General features: G+C 35.8%; 1 protein-coding gene across 12 annotated transcripts in view; it reads left to right on the plus strand.

Moving 5' to 3' along the window:
- Window positions 1-22,752, plus strand: part of TERB1 (telomere repeat binding bouquet formation protein 1) — a 47,079-nt gene that overhangs the window by 8,225 nt on the left and 16,102 nt on the right. For 8 of the 12 annotated variants that reach the window (XM_082711964.1, XM_082711965.1, XM_082711966.1 and 5 more), the window contains 10 exons: window positions 4,913-5,023; window positions 5,212-5,340; window positions 7,722-7,853; window positions 8,575-8,635; window positions 8,731-8,846; window positions 8,946-9,068; window positions 13,511-13,663; window positions 14,315-14,446; window positions 15,252-15,377; window positions 16,439-16,596. In XM_082711964.1, coding sequence (XP_082568090.1) covers window positions 4,913-5,023; window positions 5,212-5,340; window positions 7,722-7,853; window positions 8,575-8,635; window positions 8,731-8,846; window positions 8,946-9,068; window positions 13,511-13,663; window positions 14,315-14,446; window positions 15,252-15,377; window positions 16,439-16,596 — 1,241 coding nt within the window. Of the gene's footprint in view, window positions 1-4,912; window positions 5,024-5,211; window positions 5,341-7,721; window positions 7,854-8,574; window positions 8,636-8,730; window positions 8,847-8,945; window positions 9,069-13,510; window positions 13,664-14,314; window positions 14,447-15,251; window positions 15,378-16,438; window positions 16,597-22,752 lie in introns of those variants that run through there. The other 4 variants (XM_082711969.1, XM_082711961.1, XM_082711960.1 and 1 more) reach the window with 4 other exon arrangements.

A 22,752-nucleotide genomic window follows, 5' to 3' on the forward strand; every position in this document is an offset into this window, starting at 1 on the left:
AGTTTTATAGGAAAATGATTGTCTTTCATTTTTAGTTGCAAATAAATATTTCAAGTTTATATTTTCATAGGTTTTGACATATATATGTATATATGTGCGTGGGGGGGGTATATACAAATAGTGGCACAATCAGGATAAGAAATATATCCTCATGCACCCTTATAATACCTCTTCTTGACCCTTCCTGGAACCCCTTTCCCCAAGCAACTACTGATCTGCCTTCTATTACTATAGAGAAGTTCACGTTTTTCCCCAATATATGGAAAAATACAGTATATATTTTATGTGGTTTCTCTTAGTATAATTATTTTGAGATTCCTTCATGTGGTTGCATATATCAATAGTTAACTCCTTTTTTTTAAAGATTTTATTTATTTATTTGATATACAGAGATCACAAGTAGGCAGAGAGGCAGGCAGAGAGAAGAGGAAGCAGGCTCCCTGCTGAGCAGAGAGCAGATGTGGGGGCTGGATCCCAAGACCTGAGCCAAAGGCAGAGGCTTAACCCTCTGAGCCACCCAGGCGCCCCAGTTAACTCCTTTTTATTGCTATACTTAGTGATAGCATATAGTCACACCATAATTTATTTATCCATTCATCTGTTGATGGACATTTCAGTTGTTTTTAGTTTTTGGCTATTTCATATAATGCTGCTGTGAACGTTTGTGTATAAGTGTTTGTATGGACACATACCTGCTTTTCTTTTGAATAAATTCTTAGGAGTGGAATGGCTGGATCAAATGATAGATATATGTTTAACAAATTATGAAACTGCTGAGGGGTGCTTGGTTGGTTCAGTCGGTTAAGTGTCTGTCTTTGGCTTGGGTCACGATCTCAGGGTTCTGGGATGAGCCCTGTGTCAGACTCCCTGCTCAGCTGGGAGGCTGCTTCTCCTTCTCCCTCTGCTCCACCCCCTGCTTGTGTTCTCTGTCTCTCAAATAAACAAATAAAATCTTCAAATAAAAAAGAAAATGAAGTTTTAAATTTTGATGAAATACAGTTTATTCATTATTTTTTGACAGATTGTGCTATTTATGTTGTGTCTAAGAAGTTTTCGCTTAAACCAAGGTGGAAAGATTTTTTTCCTGTGTTACCTCTTAAGAGTTTTGTAGTTCCAGATTTTACATTATGTCTGCAATCCCTTTTGAGTCAGTTTTTGTATATGGTTTGATTTAAGTTTGGTTATGTTTTTGAATGTGGATATCTAGTTGCTACGGTACCATTTATTGGAAAGATTATTTTTTGTTCTCTTGCATTGCCTTTGTGCCTTTGTAAAAAATAAACCTGTTGGGATTATATTGAATTGACATTTTAACAATATTTAGTCCTTCAACCCATGAAAAAAATGTTTTATTCCCTTTATTTCAATCTTCTTTAATATGTCTCAGAAGTATTTTTTAGGTTTTAGTAGACATGTTGTTTACATCTTTTGTCGGATTTATCCCTAAGTATTTCGTATTTTTGATACTCTTATAACCAGCATTGTGGTTGTTGTTTTAAAAGTAGGCTCCATGCCCAAAGCAGAGCCCAGTGAAAGACTCCAACACATGACTGTCAGATCATGACCTGAGCCAAAATCAAAAGTTGGATGCTCAACTGACTGAGCCATCCAGGCTCCCCATAAATGGCATTATTTTTCAATTTTAATTTTTAATTACTTATTGCTTGTATATATAGACATATAATTGATTTCTGTATGTTAAATCGATATACTGAAATCTTATTTTATTCAGCAGCTCTTTTATAGATTCCATCAGATTATCTATATAGAAGATCATGTTATACATGAAAACATAGTTTTACTATTTCCTTCCTAATTTGAATGTCTTTTGTTTCTTTTTCTCACCTGATGGCACTTGCTTTGTTCTCTAGTACAATGTTAAATGGAATGTCAAATAGAATGGCATTGGCTAGACTCTCCTGTATAATGCTAAACATCTCTGTCTTATTCCTCATCTCAGGGATAAGAATTCAGTCTTTCTCTGTTAAGTATTATGTTTAATGTAGGGTTTTTCTTTCTTTTTTTTTTTTTTTTGTAGATATAATTTTTTATGTTGAGAAGGTTTTCTTCTATTCCAAGTTTGCTGCAATTCTTTTTTATTATAAATGAATGTTGAATTTTATCAAATACTTTATCTACATCTGTTGAGATGACCATATGGTTTTCAATGTTGGTTTGTCGTATTACATCAGTTGATTTTTCATATCTTAAGCCAACCCTGAATTCTTAGGATAAACTCACTTGGTCATGATGTATTGTTATTTTAATATGTTTTTAGGTTTAGTTTGCTAAAATTGTTTGGATTTTTTACATGAATGTTCATGAGGGATATTGGTCTCTAGTTGTCTTTTTTTTCTTTCTAATTGTTATGCCCCAATAATGGGTCCGTGATTAAAGGAGTGAGACTGATACAAAGCGAAGGTCAAGCAAAGCTTTATTTCGCACCAAGCATCAAGAATCTAACCGAACGTTCAGGGATGCACCTCTTACAAGAGAGGGCGACCCTTCTCTGTTTCACAGACTTGCTTTTAAGGGCAAAGGCCATGCGGTCGGGCCTGGCCACGCACAGGTGGCCAATGAGATTGTAACACACACAGGAAACTCCACAGTGATGCTAGGTGACCAATTGAGTTACAATTTACCCTAGTAGACATTTGAACCTGCTTATTACACCTTGATTGGGATTGGCGCCCAAAAAGGCTCCCAAAGGGCAGGGCCCATATTCCTTGGTAACCAGGGAGACGGTATGCATCCCCCCCACCACCAATTGGGTGTGGAATTGGTATTATTTCTTCCTTAAACATTTGGAAGAGTTTACAAATAAAACTATCTGAACCTGGAATTTTCTTTATAAAATGTTTTTAAAGTATTTCAGTTTCTTTCATAGATATAGGACTATTTAGGTTATTGGTTTTCTTCTTGGGTGAGTTTCAATAATTTGTCTCTTTTTTATTTATTTTTTAAGATTTTATTTATTTGAGAGAGAGAGCATGTGTGTGCCCACGAACAGGGATGGGAGAGGAGCAGGGGCAGGAAGAGAAGCAAACTTCCTGCTGAGCAGGGAGACCTCACATAAGACACAGGACTCAGTCTCATGACCCTGGGATCGTGACCTGAGCAAAAGGCACAGGCTTATCAAAAGAAATGAAATCTTGCCATTTGCGATGACGTGGATGGAACTAGAGGGTATTATGCTAAGCACAATAAGTCAGAGAAAGGCAATTGTATGATCTCCCGGATACGAGGAATTTGAGATGCAGAGTGGGGGGCTTGGAGGGTAGGGAAGGAAAAAATGAAACAAGATGGGATTGGGAGGGAGACAAACCGTAAGAGACTCTTAATCTCACAAAACAAATTGAGGATTGTTCAGGGGATGGCATGTGTGGAGAGAGTGGTTGGGTTATGGACATTGGGGAGGGTATGTGATATTGCGAGTACTGTGAAGTGTGTAAGCCTGATGATTCACAGACCTGTACCCCTGGGGCAAATAATACATTATATGTTAATAAAAATAATTAATAATTTTTTTAAAAGGCAGAGGCTTAACCAACTGAGTCACCCAGGTGCCCAGTTTGTGTCTTTCTTAATGATTTTATTTTATAAAGTAATCTCTGCACCCAATGTGGGGCTTGAATTTACATTCCCAAGATCAAAAGTTGTGTGGTTCACTGACTGAGTTATCCAGGTACCCCTAATTTGTGTTTTTCAAGCAATTTGTCCATTTCACCTGTCATTGAATCTATGGATAAGAGGTTGCGCATAACTATTACTTATCTTTTGAATATAAATGGAATTTATGATGCCATCTCTCATTCTGGTATTGGTATTTTGTGTCTTTGCTCCTTTTTCCTTATCAGTTTGTCTAGAGATTTATCAGTTTTATTGATCTTCTCAAAGAACCAATTCTATTGTTTTTCTTCTTTTAGTCTCATTGATTATTTGCTTTGATCTTTATTTCCTTCCTTCTACTTACTTTGGGTTTAATTTACTGTTTTTATAGTTTTTTCTTTTTTTTTTTTAAAGATTTTATTTCTTTCGTTGAGAGAGAGACAGTGAGAGAGAGCCTGAGAGGGGAGGAGGTCAGAGGGAGAAGCAGACTTCCCTTGGAGCTGGGAGCCCCATGTGGGACCCCAGGATCATGACCTGAGCCGAAGGCAGTTGCTTAACCAACTGAGTCACCCAGGTGCCCTGTTTTTATAGTTTCTTAAGATGGAGGCTGAGGTCATTAATTTGAGAACTTTTTTCTTTTCTTTCTTTCTTTCGTTCTTTCTTTCTTTCTTTCTTTCTTGTGTTTTGTTTTGTTTGTTTGTTTTTTAATATTTAATTTATTTATTTGACAGAGAGAATACAAGCAGGGGGTGGGGTAGTGGAGCGGCAGAGGGAGAGGAAGAAGCAGGCTCCCCAGTGAGCAGGGAGCTTGATGCGGGACTTGATCTGAGGACCTGGGATCATGTCTCATCAGAAGGCAGATACTTAACCAATTGAGGAACCAAGGCACCCCAAGACCTTTCTTTTTTTTTTATAATATAAACCTATAGTATTGTAAATTTCCTCCCAAATACTATTTTAGTAGCATCCCACAAGTTATAATGTGTTGTGTTTTCATTTTCATTCAGTTAATTTCTAAATGGCAGACGTTTGAACTAGTGTAGCTTTATTTAAAGAAAATAATATTTGAATTTTCTATTCTTATGTTTCATGCAGGGGGAAAATCTAATAATTATAAAAAGTTCATTTCAAATTCTTTTATTTAAGGAACATTTTTATATATCTTTACAGTTTGATAGACTGTAAAATGAATATATACTTATTTTAAAAGTGAACATTACAAAGATATATTTAGAAAGTGAAAATTAAATAGTTTTTGAAAGGAAACACTTGATTTTAAAAAAATGAAATTTTTGTTCTTCAGAAATGAAGACTGACCTGAACTTATTATTGGAGTGCCTGAAGTATCAAATGGACAACCCTTTCTCACAAAAGGAAGCTTTGGTTACTATTTTTTCAATTTGTCAACAAAACAGTAAGACATGATAGTGAATTTTTATCTGTGATTCTAGTTCTTTAGTATTGTGATAAATGAAATATGCATAGTTATTTCTTTGTAATTCAGTTACTCTACATGCTTTGTTACTATGTTTATGTGAATTATTTTCTCCTTAAGAGATTCATAATATCATTTATGTTTTGTTTTGTCTGCACACCCTATAGGTAATGCAGGTGTTTATTTTCGGGAAATTGGTGGTTTGATGTTTGTAAAAAACCTTGCAAAGTCAAGTAAACATAGCATGGTAAAAGAAGCAGCCTTATACACATTAGGAGCTGTTGCAGAACAAAATGGTAAAATATGAAAACTTCTTTTTCATTATCCTTCAAGCATTGTGCTATATTTTAACAAACCAATAAAACATAATTTTAGAATTAAGTTACTTTTTTACATGTCTGGATAGTTTCATGCAGGTATTTTATTTTTTAAAATCCATGCATGCCAATTATTAACTAATGAAGGAACCAGTAAAATATGACAACTGTTTCGAAGGCAATGACAAAAAAACAACATAGGCTTTTGGCAATGCTGAAATAGATTTGTAAGTAGGCACATAACTGGTCAGTATCTGCAAGGCAACAGTGATTCTACTGGCTGAAATGTTTTATATATCTATGGTCAAGAATAACCTGGGGCACCTGGGTAGTGCAGTTGGTTAAACGTCTGACTCTTAGTTTTGGCTTGGGTTGTGATCTCAGGGTTGTGAGATTGAGCCCTGTGTGGGGCTCCCTGTGAGATTCTCTCTCCGGCTTCCTCCGTCCCTCCTGCTCATGCATGCCTGTGCATGCTCGCTCTCTCTCTCTCAAAATAAATAAATAAATAATTTTTAAAAGGGAAACTTCTATTACTATCCGTTTTCTACAATTTATACAGATGTAGAATAGCCCAATGACAGTGAAAGACACAGATAATCTAGAAGGGTTTGCTAGGTGGAACATTCAGTAATCATTTAAAAATCTTTCACAATTTTTCTTGTCATTAGTCGGAAACATTTTTTTCACTTTGTCTTCTACCGTGCATATCTTCTTTTTTTTTTTTTGTCATGCAAAAGTTCTTTATTTTTACAAAAGTAAAATTCATCATTCTTTCCCCTTTTTCCTTCTGGATTTTGAGTCATAGGAAAGTTTTCCATACTCTGAGATTCTAGGAAGCCACCCACATTGACTTTTGGTACTAGTATGGTTTTATTTTTTACTTTTCTATTTTCCAGTTTCTTCTTCTTTATGTGGCAATTCAGCTATTCTAACACGTCTTATTAAAAAGATCTTTTTCACATTGATTTGAGATGCTATTAGTGCTACATGAATTTGTATATGTGGTGGGTTTATCTCTGGTTTTTCTATTAAGTTCGTTCTCTATATATCTAGGTGCTTGAATCAAAAGAGGAAGATAACCTAAAACATCTTATATATGGATAAGTGTACTCTGGGTATAGAAGTTCATGTTGGTAAAACATTTTCCTGTAATATACCCAAAATGAAGTTGAATCTAAAGTATTGTTTTGTCAAACAATTTTCTATTCTTAAATTTTCGTTCTTTTTTTTTTTTTTAAATGTGGAGCTTGAAATCATGACCCTGAGATAAAGACCTTTGCTGAGATCAAAGAGTCAAATGCTTAGCCTATTGAACCGCCTAAATTGCACCTTAAATTATCATCCATACATATTTCTTCATCATTTGGTAGGAACCAAGTTGTATGCTAGTCATTGGGATAAATGAGACACTGTTCTTGCCTTTGAGAGAAAGTCTAATAACTGTTTTAAATACTGGATAAAATACAAATGATATCTCTGTGTTCAAATTATTGTTTTTTTAAGAGTTTTATTTATTTTTTAAGTCTTTTTTTTTTTTTTTTTTTTGTAATCTCTGCACCCAATGTAGAGCTCAGACTGGTCACCCCTAAGATCAAGAGTTGCATACTCTTCCAATTGAGTGAGCCAGGTGCCCTCTCAAATTATTTTTTAAAAATTCTGTTTATTGTGTTAGTATCACACACATACATACATGCACACACAAAACCTTACTGTTAGATATCGTTTTTGCTTTTTGGAAAGATATTTTTGTTTCTAGAAAGTTCTTTAAAAATTGCACAAGTATCATTTGCCTATCTTCTAAAACAGGTTTCTGAATTAAAAAAATTTTTTCTCTTGCTATATCTTGTTACTTACTCATCCCCTTAAATTTTTTTTCATATTTTATTTTTTCGTTTAGTAAGGTTTGGGTTTGGAGGGTTTTGTTTTTTGTTTTAAAGATTTTATTTATTTATTTGTGAGAGAGAGAGTGAGCATGCACAAGCAGGGTGAGTGGCAGGTGGAGGGAGAAGCAGGGACCCCGATGTGGGACTTGATTCCAGGACCCCAGGATCATAACCTGAGCCAAAGGCAGATGCTTAACTGGCTGAGCCAGCCAGGTGTCCCTAGTTAGGTTTTTAAAGAAAATCTCAGAGATTGTGTACATGTTTTAGAGCCTCAGTCAAATACTTCTGATTAAGGCTTTTTTGGCCTGCTAATTGAGTAAGCATGTATCAGTTTGTCAGAAATTTTATTGCGTGACAGATAAATGTCAATGAAATGAGATCTTGAGAACTATCTGTTTGGCAACTTTATATTTTGTTCAACATATTTTAAAATTTATGCCAATCCATAGGAATTGAAATTATATTTTTATTTTTCAGTTTATTGTCAGCAGACTTTATGCACTTCAGAATTGTTTGAAGACTTAACTTGGTTCTTATCTAATGATGATTCAAACACAAATTTGAAAAGAATGTCTGTCTATGTTATTTTGGTTCTAGTTTCAAATAATAGTAAGTACATTCTTTTATGGTGTAGAAACATTTAAAAATAATAATAAATTGAAATAGTCTTTGTCCTTTTGTTCTATTCTTGATATCAGTGTCTTTTTTTTTTTTTTAAGTAGGCTCTATGCCAAGTGTGGAGCCCAGTGCAGAGCTTGAACTCACAACCCTGAGATCAAGAGTCGTACATTTAAATGACTGAGCCACCCAGGCGCCCTTATATGTGTCTTTTAAAAAATCTTACTAACTTCTGAGAACCACTAGCTTTAAAAAAATAGAATCACATATATTTGTTTGATATTTATTAATTACAAGAAATAGTAAATTGATTTGTGTTATTTAAATAACATTGAAAAGGAGCAGCTTTAAAAGAAAAAGAGGCATTTGGTGATTAGTTTGGTTGATTTTCCACTGAGTTAGACATTTAGTTACAGTGTTTATTATATCAGCTAACAATGGTCTTAAATTTCATGTAGCTCTTAAATTTTGTTTATTTTTGGAGGAAATTTGAATGCTGTCATTCTCTGAGCATAGGTAATGTATAATCCTTATTACAGATATTTTTTTCCCTTAGTACAGATTTTTATCTATTCTAATTCTGTGATACTTTGTAATACCTTAAAGTGATTAAAAGTTATTTATTAAAAAAACTACTTAAATGTTTTTCATTTTTGCAAACTTATTTATAAACAAAAGCCATATTTGTGTATTATATGTCTGTCTTTTTAAGGGACAGGACAAACACTTGTAAGAGAAACAGGTTGTATTACAGTTCTGACAGAGTTGTTCAGGTAGGAAAATAAAAAATATTTTGTTGTTATTCATTACTTAAGATTTTAACACATTTGTTTAATTTGCTTCTTCCTTTTTTTTCCCCACCACATAGGACAGTTCTTTCAAAATATGAGTTGAATTTGTTGGATGAAAATGCATTCCAGAGCTATCAGTTATGGTCTTCGGTTTGTAGTACTTTGTGTGTCTGTGTCAACAATCCTCAAAATGGTAATTATCTCAAATATTTAAATATAAAAACAAAATAAAAACATATGAGATGATATTTTACAAATATATTAAAACATGATTGACTTTGTGTCCTTTCAGATGAAAATCAAATGCTTTGCTGTTCACTTTTTCCACATGCTAATGACTGGCTAATAAATTGCGTCAAACCTGAGATAATTCGCCCTGTTTGCTCATTTATTGGACTCACTCTTGCAAATAACAGTAAGTATTCATTATTCTCTAGTTTTACTTGAAGATCCATAGTTCAAAAGATAACAAAAGCCTATTGAGTTAATTACTGAATTAATTGAATCAATGGAATAATTTTATTATAGTAAGTTGTGTCATTTTAGTTGCATTTAGACTATTACAGATAGGAAAATCTTGAAAGTAGACATTGTTAGGAAAATAATTGGGAAGATGGAGGTAGCAGCATAGTTTTGAATCCCCCTAGTTACCCTCACAAAACAGAGCAACTAGATAGCAAAACTAAAACTCCACATGGCATGTTCTCTGATCACATATAATTAAATTAGAAATAAATAAAAAGAAAACTTATAGAAAAGTCCCAAATGTCTGAAAATTAAACAACTCAGTGCTAAAAAAAAAAAAAGACTAAGGAAGAAAACCCTATAAACCCATGAATAAAAGAATAAGTCATGAAGAAATTAGAAATGTTTTTAACTGTATGATTATGAAAGCATAACATTAAAAAACTGCATTCCTAAAAATAAATAAATGAATGAATAAATGAAAAATTAAAAGCTGGGTTGCTGCAAAAGTAGTGTTTGGAGGTAAATTTATAGCACTGTACTTCGTATAAAGAAAGAAAGCAGCTCTCAAATCAATTATATTAGTTTCCACCTAGGAAACTAGAAAATAAATTAACTTAAACTCAGAGTAAAGAAGGAAATAATAAAGAGAAGATCAGAAATCAACACAATAGAAAAATAACAGAATGGGGAAAAATCAATGAAACCAGAACTAGTTCTTTAAAAAGATCAATGAAATGGATCCTTTAGCCACAATATAAAGAGAGAGGGCCCAAATTTCTAATATCAGGAATAAGAAGTGACATCTCTCTAGCTCTTAAGAGATATTAAAAGGATAATAAAGGAATAATCAAAACAACTTTATGCAAACAACTAAATTTGACAACTTAAATTAATCTGATAAATTATTTGAAAGACACAACCACCAAAGCTCACTCAGAAGAAATGGATAGCCTGAATGACGTCATATGTATTAAAGAAATTGAATTTATAGTTTAAAACCCTAGAACAGGAATTTCCAGGCCCTGATGGACTCACTGGTGAATTATGCCAAACATTTAAGGAAAATAAATTCTACATAAATTGCCAGGAAATGGAAGTAGAAGAAGCAAAACATTTCCCAACAGATTTTGATATTTTTATTTTATTTTATTTCGTTCTTTTTTAAAAAAAAATTCTTTTATAGTAATCTCTAACCCAATATGGGCTTGAACTCATGATTTAGGATCAAGAATTGCACGGGCCGGGCATGTGCGCATGCATGTGCATGAGCCACTGGGTGGCTCAGTGGGTTAAAGCCTCTGCCTTTGGCTCAGGTCATGGTCCCAGGGTCCTAGGATTGAGCCCCATGTCAGGCTCTCTGCTCAGTGGGAAGCCTGCTTCCTCCTCTCTCTCTGCCTGCCTCTCTGCCTACTTATGATCTTTGTCTGTCAAATAAATAAATAAAATCTTAAAAAAAAAAAAAGAATTGCATGCTCTGTTGACTGAGTCATCAAGGCACCCCTTTCCCCACCCATTTTAGCTCAGCATTATTCCCATACTGAAACTTGAAAAAGACCTTAAAAGAATACTATAGGTCAATATCCTTTATGAATATAGATGCAGAAATCCTTAACAAAACATTAACAGTCAGGAGTGCCTGGCTGATTCAGTCTATAGAGCATGTGGCTCTTGATCTTGGGGTCATGAGTTTAAGCCCCACGTTGGGTGCAGACCTTACTTAAAGAAATTTGAAAAAAAATTTATAATTAAAATTTTAAAATCCAGTAGTATATAAAAAGAATAATATGTTATGACCAAGTGGCATTTATCCTAGGAATGCAGGATTGGTTGAACATTGGGAAATTCACCATATTCACAGGCTATGACAGAAATAAACTATATAATAATCTATAAGGATGCAAGGAAATCTTTTCACATAGTTCAATATATATTCGTGACAAAAGCTTTTGGTAAACTAGGAATAGATAGAACTTCTCAGTGTGGTAGAGGGTCTCTACAAAACACAGCTAGCATATTCAATGGTGAAAGACTTAATGTGCCCCCCACTAGCCCCAAGACTGGAAAAAAACAAGGATGACCACTCCCACTACTTAAAAATTTTACTGGGTGTTTAAGCAGATGAAATAAGTCAAGAAAATAAAAGGCATAGAGATTAAAAAGGAAAAAGAAAATACAGTGTTATAAAATATATAGAGAACTCCTACAAATTGGTAGGACAAATAACAATCTAATGATTAAAGAAAAGAGCAAGATTTGGACAAATACATCACCAAAGGTGATGTGAATATTAAATTGTGAATAAGCAATGAAAAGTTTTTTGAGAAGATGCTCAGGGGCGCCTGGGTGGCTCAGTGGGTTAAGCCACTGCCTTCGGCTCGGGTCATGATCTCGGGGTCCCAGGATCGAGTCCCGCATCGGGCTCTCTGCTCAGCAGGGAGCCTGCTTCCTCCTCTCTCTCTCTCTCTGCCTGCCTCTCTGCCTACTTGTGATCTCTGTCTGTCAAATAAATAAATAAAATCTTAAAAAAAAAAAAAGAAAAGATGCTCAAAATCGTTAATCATCAGAGAAAACCAAACGAAAACCCTAAGAATACCAATACATACTCATGCCATGCCTACAATCAGGAAGGCTAGTAATATTAAATGTTGATGAGGATGGGGAGCAACTAGAACTTTCTCACACATTGTTTGTGTGTACCTTTATTCACATATTTAAAGCAAATAGTCATGCTTCTCATGCAAAGGAACATATCTCTATAATTCCAAAAATTGGATCCTCTTTCCATGATGCTTTGACATTTCCTTTTTCTTTAAAAGTCAGCTTGATATAGTAATAACTTTAGGACTCTTAGCAAACTGGTATGAAATATCAGTTAGATAAAATCTGAAATATTCAGTGTACAGTGTACAAGGATGTTCTTATGCTTATAAGCCTGAATTTTTATTACATAGGCTATTACCAGAAACTGTGGTAACACAGTGCTATTTTTATCTAAGCATTTAAAGATACTTATTTTTTCAGGAGTTGTTTTTTTTTTTTTAATGAAAATACTTTGCAGAAAAGAAACCTGTTGTGGAGTCTCCATAATATTGAAAATGTTTGCTTATCCTTCAGTAACATTTCCTAACAGTTCCTTTCCCAGGTGTAGAAAATTCTGAACCTGATGTTTTTTTTAAGTACATATTTTTAAAATATTTATTTATTTAATTGAAAGAGAGAGTACAAGAAGGGAGGACAGAGGGGAAAGAGAGAGAATCCTAAGCAGACTCTGCACTGAGCCTGGAGCCCGACACAGGGCTTGATTTCACAACCCTGAGATCAATTCAACCCTGAGCTGAATTCAGTAGTCAGAGGCTTATCCTGCTATACCACCCAGATGTCCCTGAACTTGATGGTTTATTTTAGATTAAGATCTTTATGTTTTATCAAACAGTGTAAAAAGTAATTTTTTCATCTAAATCATCTTGGCTTAGGGTGCCTGGGTGGCTCAGTTGGTTAAGTGCCTGCCTTTGGCTTAGGTCATGATCTGAGAATTCTTGGATCAAGTCCTGCCGAGCAGGGAGCCTTCTTCTCCCTCTGTCCCTCATCCCACTTGTACTCTTTCTTTTGTGCTTTCTCAAATAAGTAAAATCTTAAAAAAAATAATCTTGGCTCAATTTGTGATACTAGGTAGACTGGGAAGATTTGTGGCAGAATTATAATCACTAATCCATGTATCCATTTGTTATAAACCTACTGCTGTATAGAGGCTGTGAAGACTATTGAATGCACAGACCCATGAGATACTCTCCCATCAGAACCATTTTCAACAGCAAAACAAGACACTTCAAACTCAAAAAAATGTATTTTTCACTGAGACTTTGCTTGGAATAGTTGTTACAATTTTATATTCTAAGAAGTAAAAGAAATAGGCTTTAAAAAGATGGAGAAAATATGTGTTCCTTTGGAATAATTACTTTGCCCTTTGTAGATTCAAGCAATCTAAGGAATGAGTAAATGTTGGAATTCAGAAAATAGGCAGCTTGCTAATTGCTATACCAAACTAAATGAATGAAATTATTCTTCAAATCTCTATTGAAGACCTTTGAATTTACTAATGTCATTCTTGCAAAATTTAGTTCCTGCTAAATGAAACAAAAAACATATCTAACACACAGGAAACACTGTACTGTGTATGTACTTGGTATAAAAGTTTGTTCCTTATCTAAGTGAATGACCCATTTTATGATTATATGCATAAGTAAAGATTGGACTTTTCATTCTTTAATTTGGGGATTTTTAGTATTTGAAAAAGTCATGTCAGTGTCATATTTAGTGTAATTTAATTGAATGGAACCATACGCTTGTCTTGTTTGAGGTATTAATAGTTTTGCTACTTTATTTCTTAAGCATATGTTCAGAAATACTTTATATCTGTGGGTGGACTGGATGTGTTGTCTCAAGTTCTTGTGCAACTGGAATCAGATTCACACAAGACTCTTTCCAGTGCTAAGCTTGCAGTCGTGGTGACAAAGACAGTGGATGCGTGTATTGCTGATAATCGTGAGTGAACATACTTAGTAATTTTTCTACAATTGAGTTTTGTTTGAATTCAGCATGGTGAGTGTTGAAATGATAGGCTGAACACAAATATAGGCTGGACTTCCCATCTCTCACAGCGGGAGGGAATCGTAAAAATTATCTAGTCCAACTTCTTATTTTCATGTGGAGATTATGACTTCCCTAAGGGTTCAAATTAAAGTCTTCTGACTTCAAGTCTAATGATAGAACAAGATAAAATTCTGTTGTTTCTAAACTTCTGTTTCACTGAAAGAGCAATATTAAATGAAAAGCTTTAAGTGAGAAAAGAAGGGACATCTTGGAAACATAAGCAACAAAATATAAACGTGGAAAACCCAATTTAAAAACCCAATTTATAGATTTTTTTAAATTGCATAAAGAATTAAGGTATACCTCTTTCTGAAAAGTATGAAGTCTGACTCACCAAGCCATAACTAGGTTTAAGAGGGCTATATAAGCCATTATCTTATTATAATACATTTATTTATATTTACATATACATATGCATATAGATGAGATGGGAATATTAGATATTATATTGGCATGATATTTTTCTTCTTCCATAAGAGCTGACAAATAGCATATATATAGTTTTAAGCTTATACTTTTTTCCCCCCTATTTTTTACTGATAGCTACTTTTGGAGTAATACTATCCAAGTATCATATTGTTTCAAAACTTCTGACATTACTGCTTCATGAAAGTCTGGATTCAGGAGAAAAATTTAGCATCATACTTACTCTTGGTCATTGCACAGAAGATTGTGGTTAGTATTGAATTTATTTAGTGTGCTTATTAAAACACTAAATAAGCAGAAATCCACTTATTCCCCCCCTTATTGTCATATGGGAGGCTTGAAAGTACTGCCTTTCTGTAAGTCATTCAGGCCCAAACCTGTCATTTTGCTCCTCATCCTTCTTCATCCATATCCTTCCTTATCCCTTTCTGTCCAGGTCCAGTTTAGGCCCTCAGCCCCTCAACATCTTTCACCAATGAAATTGGAAGAGATTTCTCCTTGTGTTCCTCCTCTCCTGTCTCTATTTTTTTTTTTAAGAGGGGCAGAATAGGGAGGAGGAGGAGGAGAGAGAGAGAATCTTATGCAGGTTCCATACCAAGCTTGGAGCCCGATGTGGGTCTCCGTCTCAGAATCCTGAGGTCATGACCTGAGCCCAAATCAAGAGTTAATGCCTAACCAACTGAGTCACCCAGGTGCTCTGGATTTATTCTAAATTTTAAAATTTTTAAATTTTTTATTGAGGCTTAATCTGAAAACTATATATTTTTTTTTGTTTTCAACTATACCTTTTTTTAAACCAGGTATGGGCTACTTTTTTACTCTCCTGAAGTATGGCTACTCAGTGGCTGTATTTCAAACATCATCACTTTATGAGACAGGTATTTTTATGTCAGAAGATTATTTTCTAAATGGAAAATACTTTTGAAACTATTTTTTTTACTCTCTTAAGATTTAAACTATGTTCATAATTATCACAGAGAATTATGATCTTATGCAGATAGTTTATGAAAAAATAACATAACTGTTTTCTACTTTGATTTTTGATGTTTTCCAGAGGAGAATCAGTATGATCTTTTTAAAAACAATGGGCTTCCACTCATGATACAAGCCTTAACTGAATCGCAGAGTGAGGAACTAAACAAAGCTGCCACTTTTGTGCTTCACAATTGTAAAAAAATTAGTAAGTTTATTGTTACTTTAAAAAAAATATGGAAGTTTATGAAGGGAAATTTATATCTGCTTTGGTGAGCCCAATCCTTTAGGCTCCCAGGCTCTTCTTAATTTGAAAAGTGGAATATATAATTTGGACATGACAACAAGAGTATTTCAGCCTTTAATCCTATCTGGAAGAGAGCAACAGTATAGCAATATGGACAATTTAGTTGTAGGAATTAAATTTGAGGCCTACAGGTGACTTAAGGTTAAATTATAATACAAAATACATTTGTTTATTTACTTAAAAAAATGTTTGAGTGACTATTATTTGCCAGGCACTGTGCTAGGTTTTAGGGATACAGTGATTAGAAACAACACTCAGCACTCATAGAGCTTCATTTAACTAGATAAATAGTCCTTGAAAAATCTAAAAAATGAATGAATTGTTCTGTATTAACTGAAGGGTTAGGAATGGATGGAGCATAGATTTTAGCATATAACAAAGGACTGTGACCTAGACTTGGAGCGGAAGAGGTTTCGGAGGAAATGATTGTTGAGCTGAGAACTGAATGTATAGTGTTAACTAGGTCAGCCATAAGCAACAGTGAGGCACAAAGACCCTATGATAGGAGGGAACATGCATTGAAGAAATGATGGCCATTGAATTGGCCTTTGTGGAAGAAAAATTGCTGCTGTGGTATATAAAAAGAAAACTTAAAAGATTAAAGGAAGGAGCTGCTTTATGAAAACTGTTAAAAAAAAACCCAAACCTAAAACCAGTATCCACATACCTGGGGATGTTTATGTACCCGACATAACATATTTTCATGATGTTCTTTCTCTTATAGCTCTGATGAGTAAAGTCGAATTTATGACTGGGGCTTGGACTTCTGCCATGCACTTGCTTTCCATTTATTTTCAGTACCACCTAGATAGTTAAGATAGTCTACATGGGCAAAATTTAGAGAGGTGGATGTGGGGTATGAGGTAGTCCTTATTTAAAGTGTTAGAATTACATTTGAAGTGTCAGAAAAAACCCATTTCTAGTAATGAATAAATTCACTATTTTTTTCCCATATTACAAAGCTGAGAAATTATCTCTAAGTCTAGGAGAATATTCTTTTGATGAAAATGAAGAACAATTAAAAGACATAAATATGAAAGAGAAGAATCTTGAAGAGTACTGGAAGAAAGCAAAGGAAATTCTACACAGAATAGAACAGCTTGAAAGAGAAAGAAATGAGGTTGGCTTTTTTGTTTCAAAGAATATAAAACTTTTTTCAAGTATTTTTCTACAATAGAGGTTGGAGGGTAAAAAATTTTTCTTGCTAAATTATTTTTTATATTTTAATGTTTTTTTAAAAAAGATTTATTCTAGGGGCTTCTGGGTGGCTCAGTCATTAACAATCTGCCTTCAGCTCAGGTCATGATCCAGGGTCCTGGGATCCAGCCCCACATCAGGTTCCCTGATCAGCAGAAGGCCTGCTTCTCCCTCTCCCTCTCCCCCTGCTTGTGTTCCCTCTCTCTGTGTCGCTCTCTGTCAAATAAATAAAAATCTTTTTTAAAAAAGTCTTAAAAAAAGATTGGGGGCACTTGCGTGGCTCAATGGGTTAAGTCTCTGCCTTTGACTCAGGTCATGATCTCAGGGTCCTGGGATCGAGCCCCGCATCGGGCAGTCTGCTCAGCAGGGAGCCTGCTTTCCCCTCTTTCTCTGCCTGCCTTTCTGCCTACTTGTGATATCTCTCTCTTTCTGTCAAATAAATAATTTTTTTTTAATCTTAAAAAAAGATTTATTCTAGTAAAAGAGTGAGGTTTGAGTGGGGGGAGGGACAGAAGGGGAGGGAGAACCTCAAGCAGACTCCCTGCTGAGCATGGAGCCTGACATAGGGCTCAAACCCACAACCCAGAGATCATGACCTGAGCCAAAATCAAGAGTATGATGCTTAACCGACTGAACCACCAGATTTTAATGGTTTCAAATTTAAAATTCAGTTGATACTTGAGAAACCATCTTTGAACATGGGGGGAAAAACATTTTTAAAAGGTGGAAATGGGGCACCTGGGTGGCTTAGTTAGTCAAGGAGCTGCTTTTGGCTCAGGTTATGATCCCAAGGTACTGGGATTGAGTCCCACATCAAGCTCCCTGCTCACGGGAGAGCCTGCTTCTCCTCCCTCTGCCTACTGCTCTGCCTACTTGAGTATTCTCTATCTCTCTGTCAAATAAATAAAATCTTTAAAAAAAAATCAAAAGTGGAAATGACAAAAAATAAGAGACCTCGTAGATAGGGATCTAAGGTTTGTATAATAAGAGAGAAGGGAAGGAGAGGTATTAATTTCTCTCTTTACATATATGTATATGTACATGTATATGTATCAGTATTTTTTTCTGTATATGTACACTTAGTGTCTCTGTATGTGCATGCATTTTTGTTTTTATTTTTTGAAGAGTTTTAAAAATTTATTTACTTGACAAAGAGCTAGAGCACAAGCAGGCGGAGTGGCAGGCAGAAGGAGAGGGAGAAGCAGGCTCCCTGCTGAACACAGAGCCCAACGTGGGGCTCAATCCCAGGATCCTGGGATCATGACCCAAGGCAGATGCCTAACTGACTGAGCCATCCAGACACCCCTGTTTTTATTTTTATTTATTTTATTTATTTCTTAAGTAGGCTCCAGCCCCAGTGTGGAGCCCAACACAAGGCTTGAACCCATAACCCTGAGATCAAGATCTGAGCTAAGGTCAAGAGTTGGATGCTCAACTGACTGAGCCACCCAGCCGCCCCTGTGCATACGTTTATAAAAATAAAAGCATAGTGCTCAGCTTAGTATGACGGTATAGTAATTTCATTCTTTTTTTTTTTTTAAAGATTTTATTTATTTATTTGACAGAGAGAGATCACAAGTAGGAAGAGAGGCAGGCAGAGAGAGAGGAAGGGAAGCAGGCTCCCCGCCGAGCAGAGAGCCCGATGTGGGACTCGATCCCAGGACCCTGAGATCATGACCTGAGCCGAAGGCAGTGGCTTAACACACTGAGCCACCCAGGCGCCCCAGTAATTTCATTCTTTTAAATGACTAATATTCATTATTTTAGAGGATTATAATTTTATTTAACTAGTCTTTTGTTAAGGGACATTAAGATTATATTCAATTTGAATATAGTTGAATATATCCAAATATTTCAGTATTCAATATTTGAATATAGTTGAATATATTCAGATATTTCAATTTGAATATAGTTGTCAGACCAGTGCTGACAACTCTAGAATAAACATCTTGCTACATATATATATGTATATATACATATATACTTTACTGAGATATAAATCACAGTCAATTCCATTGACCTGTTTAAAGTATACATTTCATTGGTTTTTAGTATACTCCTAGAATTGTGCAACCATTACCACAACCAATCTTAGAATATTTTTATCACCCCAAAAAGAAATCCCATGCCTTTTAGCAGTCACTGTTCCTGTTTCTCCCATCCATTCTCCATTCTCTGCACCTCCCCAGCCTAGGCAACCACCAAACTACTCTTAGTTGCTTATTCTGGACTTCTTATATAAATTGAATCATATAACATGTGGGTTTTTGTGACTGGTTTCCTTTATTTAGCATAATGTTTGCAAGGTTTATACATGTTTATATCAGTATTTCATTCTTTTTTAAAAAAGCTTTATTGAGATACAGTTCACTTGGAATTTATAGTTCATTTTGCCCATTTAAAGTATGGTTCAGTAGTGTTTAGTATATTTATAGTTATGTGTAACTATAGTCATTTTCAGAATATTTTCATAAAATGTTTCCTTGTGTCCTTTTGTAGACAGTCCTATTCCCTGTCTTCAGGCACAGGCAGTCATTGATCTGTTATCTGTCACTAGTTCTCTTTTTCTATAATTTCACATAAATGGAATTATAAATTTTTTATTTTTTTTAAAGATTTTATTTATTTATTTATTTGGGGGGGGGGGATCAGAGCGAGAAGCAGACTCCCCATAGAGCTAGGAGCCCAATGTGGGACTCGATCCCAGGACTCCAAGGTCATGACCTGAGCTGAAGGCAGTTGCTTAACCAACTGAGCCACCCAGGTGTCCTTTTTAAAAAATATCTTATTTATTTATTTGACAGAGAGATACACAGCTAGAGAGGGAACACAAGCAGGGGGAGTGGGAGAGAGAGAAGCAGGCCTCCAGTTGAGCAGGGAACCCAATGCAGGCTTGGATCCCAGGACCCTGGGATCATGACCTGAGCCGCAGGCAGATGCCGAACAACTGAGCCACCCAGGTGTCCCGGCATTATATGTTATATAATCTTTTGTGTTTGACTTCTTTTACTTAATGTGTAATGTATTTGAGATCCACCAATGTTGTTTTTTCAATATTTGCTCATTTTTATGGCAGACTGAATATTCCCTAGTATGGATGTACTACAACTTTGATTCACCAATTGATGGTTATGTGGATTGCTTCTAGATCTTGGCCATTGTGAATGATGTAGCTCTGAACATTGGGTTGCACTTCTTTTTGTGAGATTTGCATTTTCATTTCTCTTGGGTAAATACCTAGGAGTGAAATCATTGGACAATTATACCTTAAAGAAATTATGGACCTCTCTCATAGTGCATCTACTTTTACTTGCCACCACTCAAACAACAGAACACCAAAAGGAGAAAAAGTCTCTTCTTCCTCTGGCAGTCTTGTATTGTTCTTCCAGCACTTGCTATTAACAGAGACTAACATCAGTGCTAGCTATAGAATAGCAGTCCATCGAGTCTAGTTTCAGTTTTGCAATGTAGGGCAAGGAAGCTTGGGATGGATTTTGAGGAGCAATAAATTAATCACTAGTACATCCGGCAGGCCAAGTATACAACCGTTACTGTTACCCTGGGATAGGCCTTTACCATCATCTCATAGATGCTCTTTTTATCCTTCCTGCTTTGATTTCCTCTTTCTTAGAGTCCATGTCATCCTCTTTTTTCTACATTTAAGGAAGTGTTCTCATATTTACTTTTTAAACAAATATGTTTTTCACTTCTGCTATCATATTTATAGTTACCAAAGCCTCTGTTTTCACTCCATTTAAATGATCTTACTCTTATTTCATGGACTTAAGACATCATTGGCATTCTTCTCTTAAATATATCAATGATAATTTTCTTTTTTAAAAATTTTTATTTATTTATTTGAAAGAGAGAGAGAGCATGAGTGGAGGAAGAGGGGGAGAGAAGTAGAGAAGCAGACTCCCCATTGAGCCCAGAGCCCGATGACACAGGGCTCAATCCCCAAATCCTGAGATCATGACCTGCATCAAAACTAAGAGTAGGCCACTTAACCAACTGAGCCACCCAGGTGCCCCTCAGTGATAATTTTCAGTACTTTTTTTTTTCTTCTAGGGCACCTGCGTGGCTCATTCAGTTGAGCGTCCTGGGTCCTGAGATCAAGCCCCACGTCAGGCTCCACGCTCCACAGGGAGACTGTCTCCCTCTCCCTCTGCCCCTCCCCCTGCTCATGTGAGCACTCTGTGTCTCACTTTCTCTCTTCCTCCCTCTCTCAAATAAATCTTTCAAAAAAAATTTTTTTCTTCCTAACCCATCTTTTTCCTTTGAGCTCCCTTGCTTGTTTGCTTGCTTGCTTGCTTTCTGACCCTCTTTTTCCCCTCTTTTTCTTTCCGTCCCTCCTTCTCTTTCCCTCCCTCTCTTCCCTTCCTTCCTTGGTCTCTAGCTTTCTTCATATTTCTGGCAGTCTTTGGTTGCTACTCATATTTAAGAGTCAGATACTGAAAGTCTTTCTGAAAATTTGTTGATGATGGATTCTCATAGGTTTAGTCAGGTCATTTTGGGGCAGAACCTCCAATGTCTAATCCCCTGCCTAGAGATTGTCAACCATTTTTCTGGAATCAAAATGGGAGAAGAGAGCGTGTGGGTCTTAGTATTCAGTATGTGAATACTTGCTTAGATATGTTTCTTTAGTATTCTGCTTTCAGCTTTGTTTGGAGAAACTATTTTTTATCTCTTCCACAGATTCAAACCTCCCCTTTCACCTAGGGAAGGAGGGGACCTTCTGGTGTCTGTCAACTGCTTGTTAGGTGTGTATATATGGGGGGTCGAGATCTAATAAGGCAACTTTTTTTTTTTTTTTTTTTTTTTATTAAGTAGACTCCACACCCAGCCTGGAGCCCAGTGCTGAGTCTGAACTAAAAATCCTGAGATCAAGACCTGAGCTGAGATCCAGGTTGGATACTCAACCGACTGAGCCACCCAGGCATCCCTGTAATCCAACTGTTTCTTAAACAGACTTTCATCCAGTTTTCCTATTTTTAGCCCCATCTTCATCCCATGTTCTAGAGGTTCGAACACCTCCAATTTCCAAGCCTTTTGAGAGTTTGGCAGCCCATCCTAGGTAGTTTCTTAGCTTTTCTGATGGTCAGCTTTGAATTCAGCTTTATCAAGACTGCTAAGTAGGTTATCATTCACCTACATGCTCTCCAATTTCCAAACTTGTATTGCCTTTATTTCTTCTTTCATTTCTCCTTGTCCTTGTGGATTTATGTCTTTTTGAAAACTGTTCTTTAATTGGTTTTCTTGGAAGGACCAAAAATAAATAGTGTTGTTAAATTCATCATATTTACCGAAAGCCCTCTTTATTTGTTTGCCTATTTACTTATCTCTCTATATTTATTTATTTATTTATTTATTTATTTTTAGAAAGTATCTTTTTTTTTTTTTTAAAGATTTTATTTATTTATTTGACAGAGAGAAATCACAAGTAGGCAGAGAGGCAGGCAGAGAGAGAGAGGAGGAAGCAGGCTCCCTGCTGAGCAGAGAGCCCGATGCAGGACTCGATCCCAGGACCCTGAGATCATGACCTGAGCCGAAGGCAGCGGCTTAACCACTGAGCCACCCAGGCGCCCCTATCTCTCTATATTTAAAAAAAATTTTTTTAATGGCACCTGGGTGGCTCAGTCCATTAAGCATCTGCCTTTGACTCAGGTCATGATCCCAGGGTCCTGGGATTGAGCCCCTTATTGGTCTCCCTGCTCAGTGGAGAACCTGATTTTCCCTCTCCTTCTGCCCCTCCACTCCTAGGTTATGTGTGTGCCCATGCCCATGCCTGCACTCTCTTTCTCTCGTTCTTGCTCTCTCTCAAATAAATAAAATCCTTTAAAAAAATTTTTTTAATGGCACCTGGGTGGCTCCTAAAAAAAAAAAAATTTTTTTTTAAAGGATTTTATTCATTTGAGAGAGAGAGAGAGAAAGCGAGCATGAAAGGGGCAAGGGACAGAGGGAGAAGCTGGTTCCCTGGTGAGCAGAGGGCCTGATGTGGGACTTGATCCTGGGACTCCAGGATCATGACCTGAGCCGAAGGCAGTTGCTTAACCCACTGAGCCACCCAGATGCCCTCCTT

This window comes from Mustela nivalis (assembly GCF_964662115.1).
Source record: "Mustela nivalis genome assembly, chromosome: 18".
Classification (NCBI taxonomy): Eukaryota; Metazoa; Chordata; class Mammalia; order Carnivora; family Mustelidae; genus Mustela; species Mustela nivalis.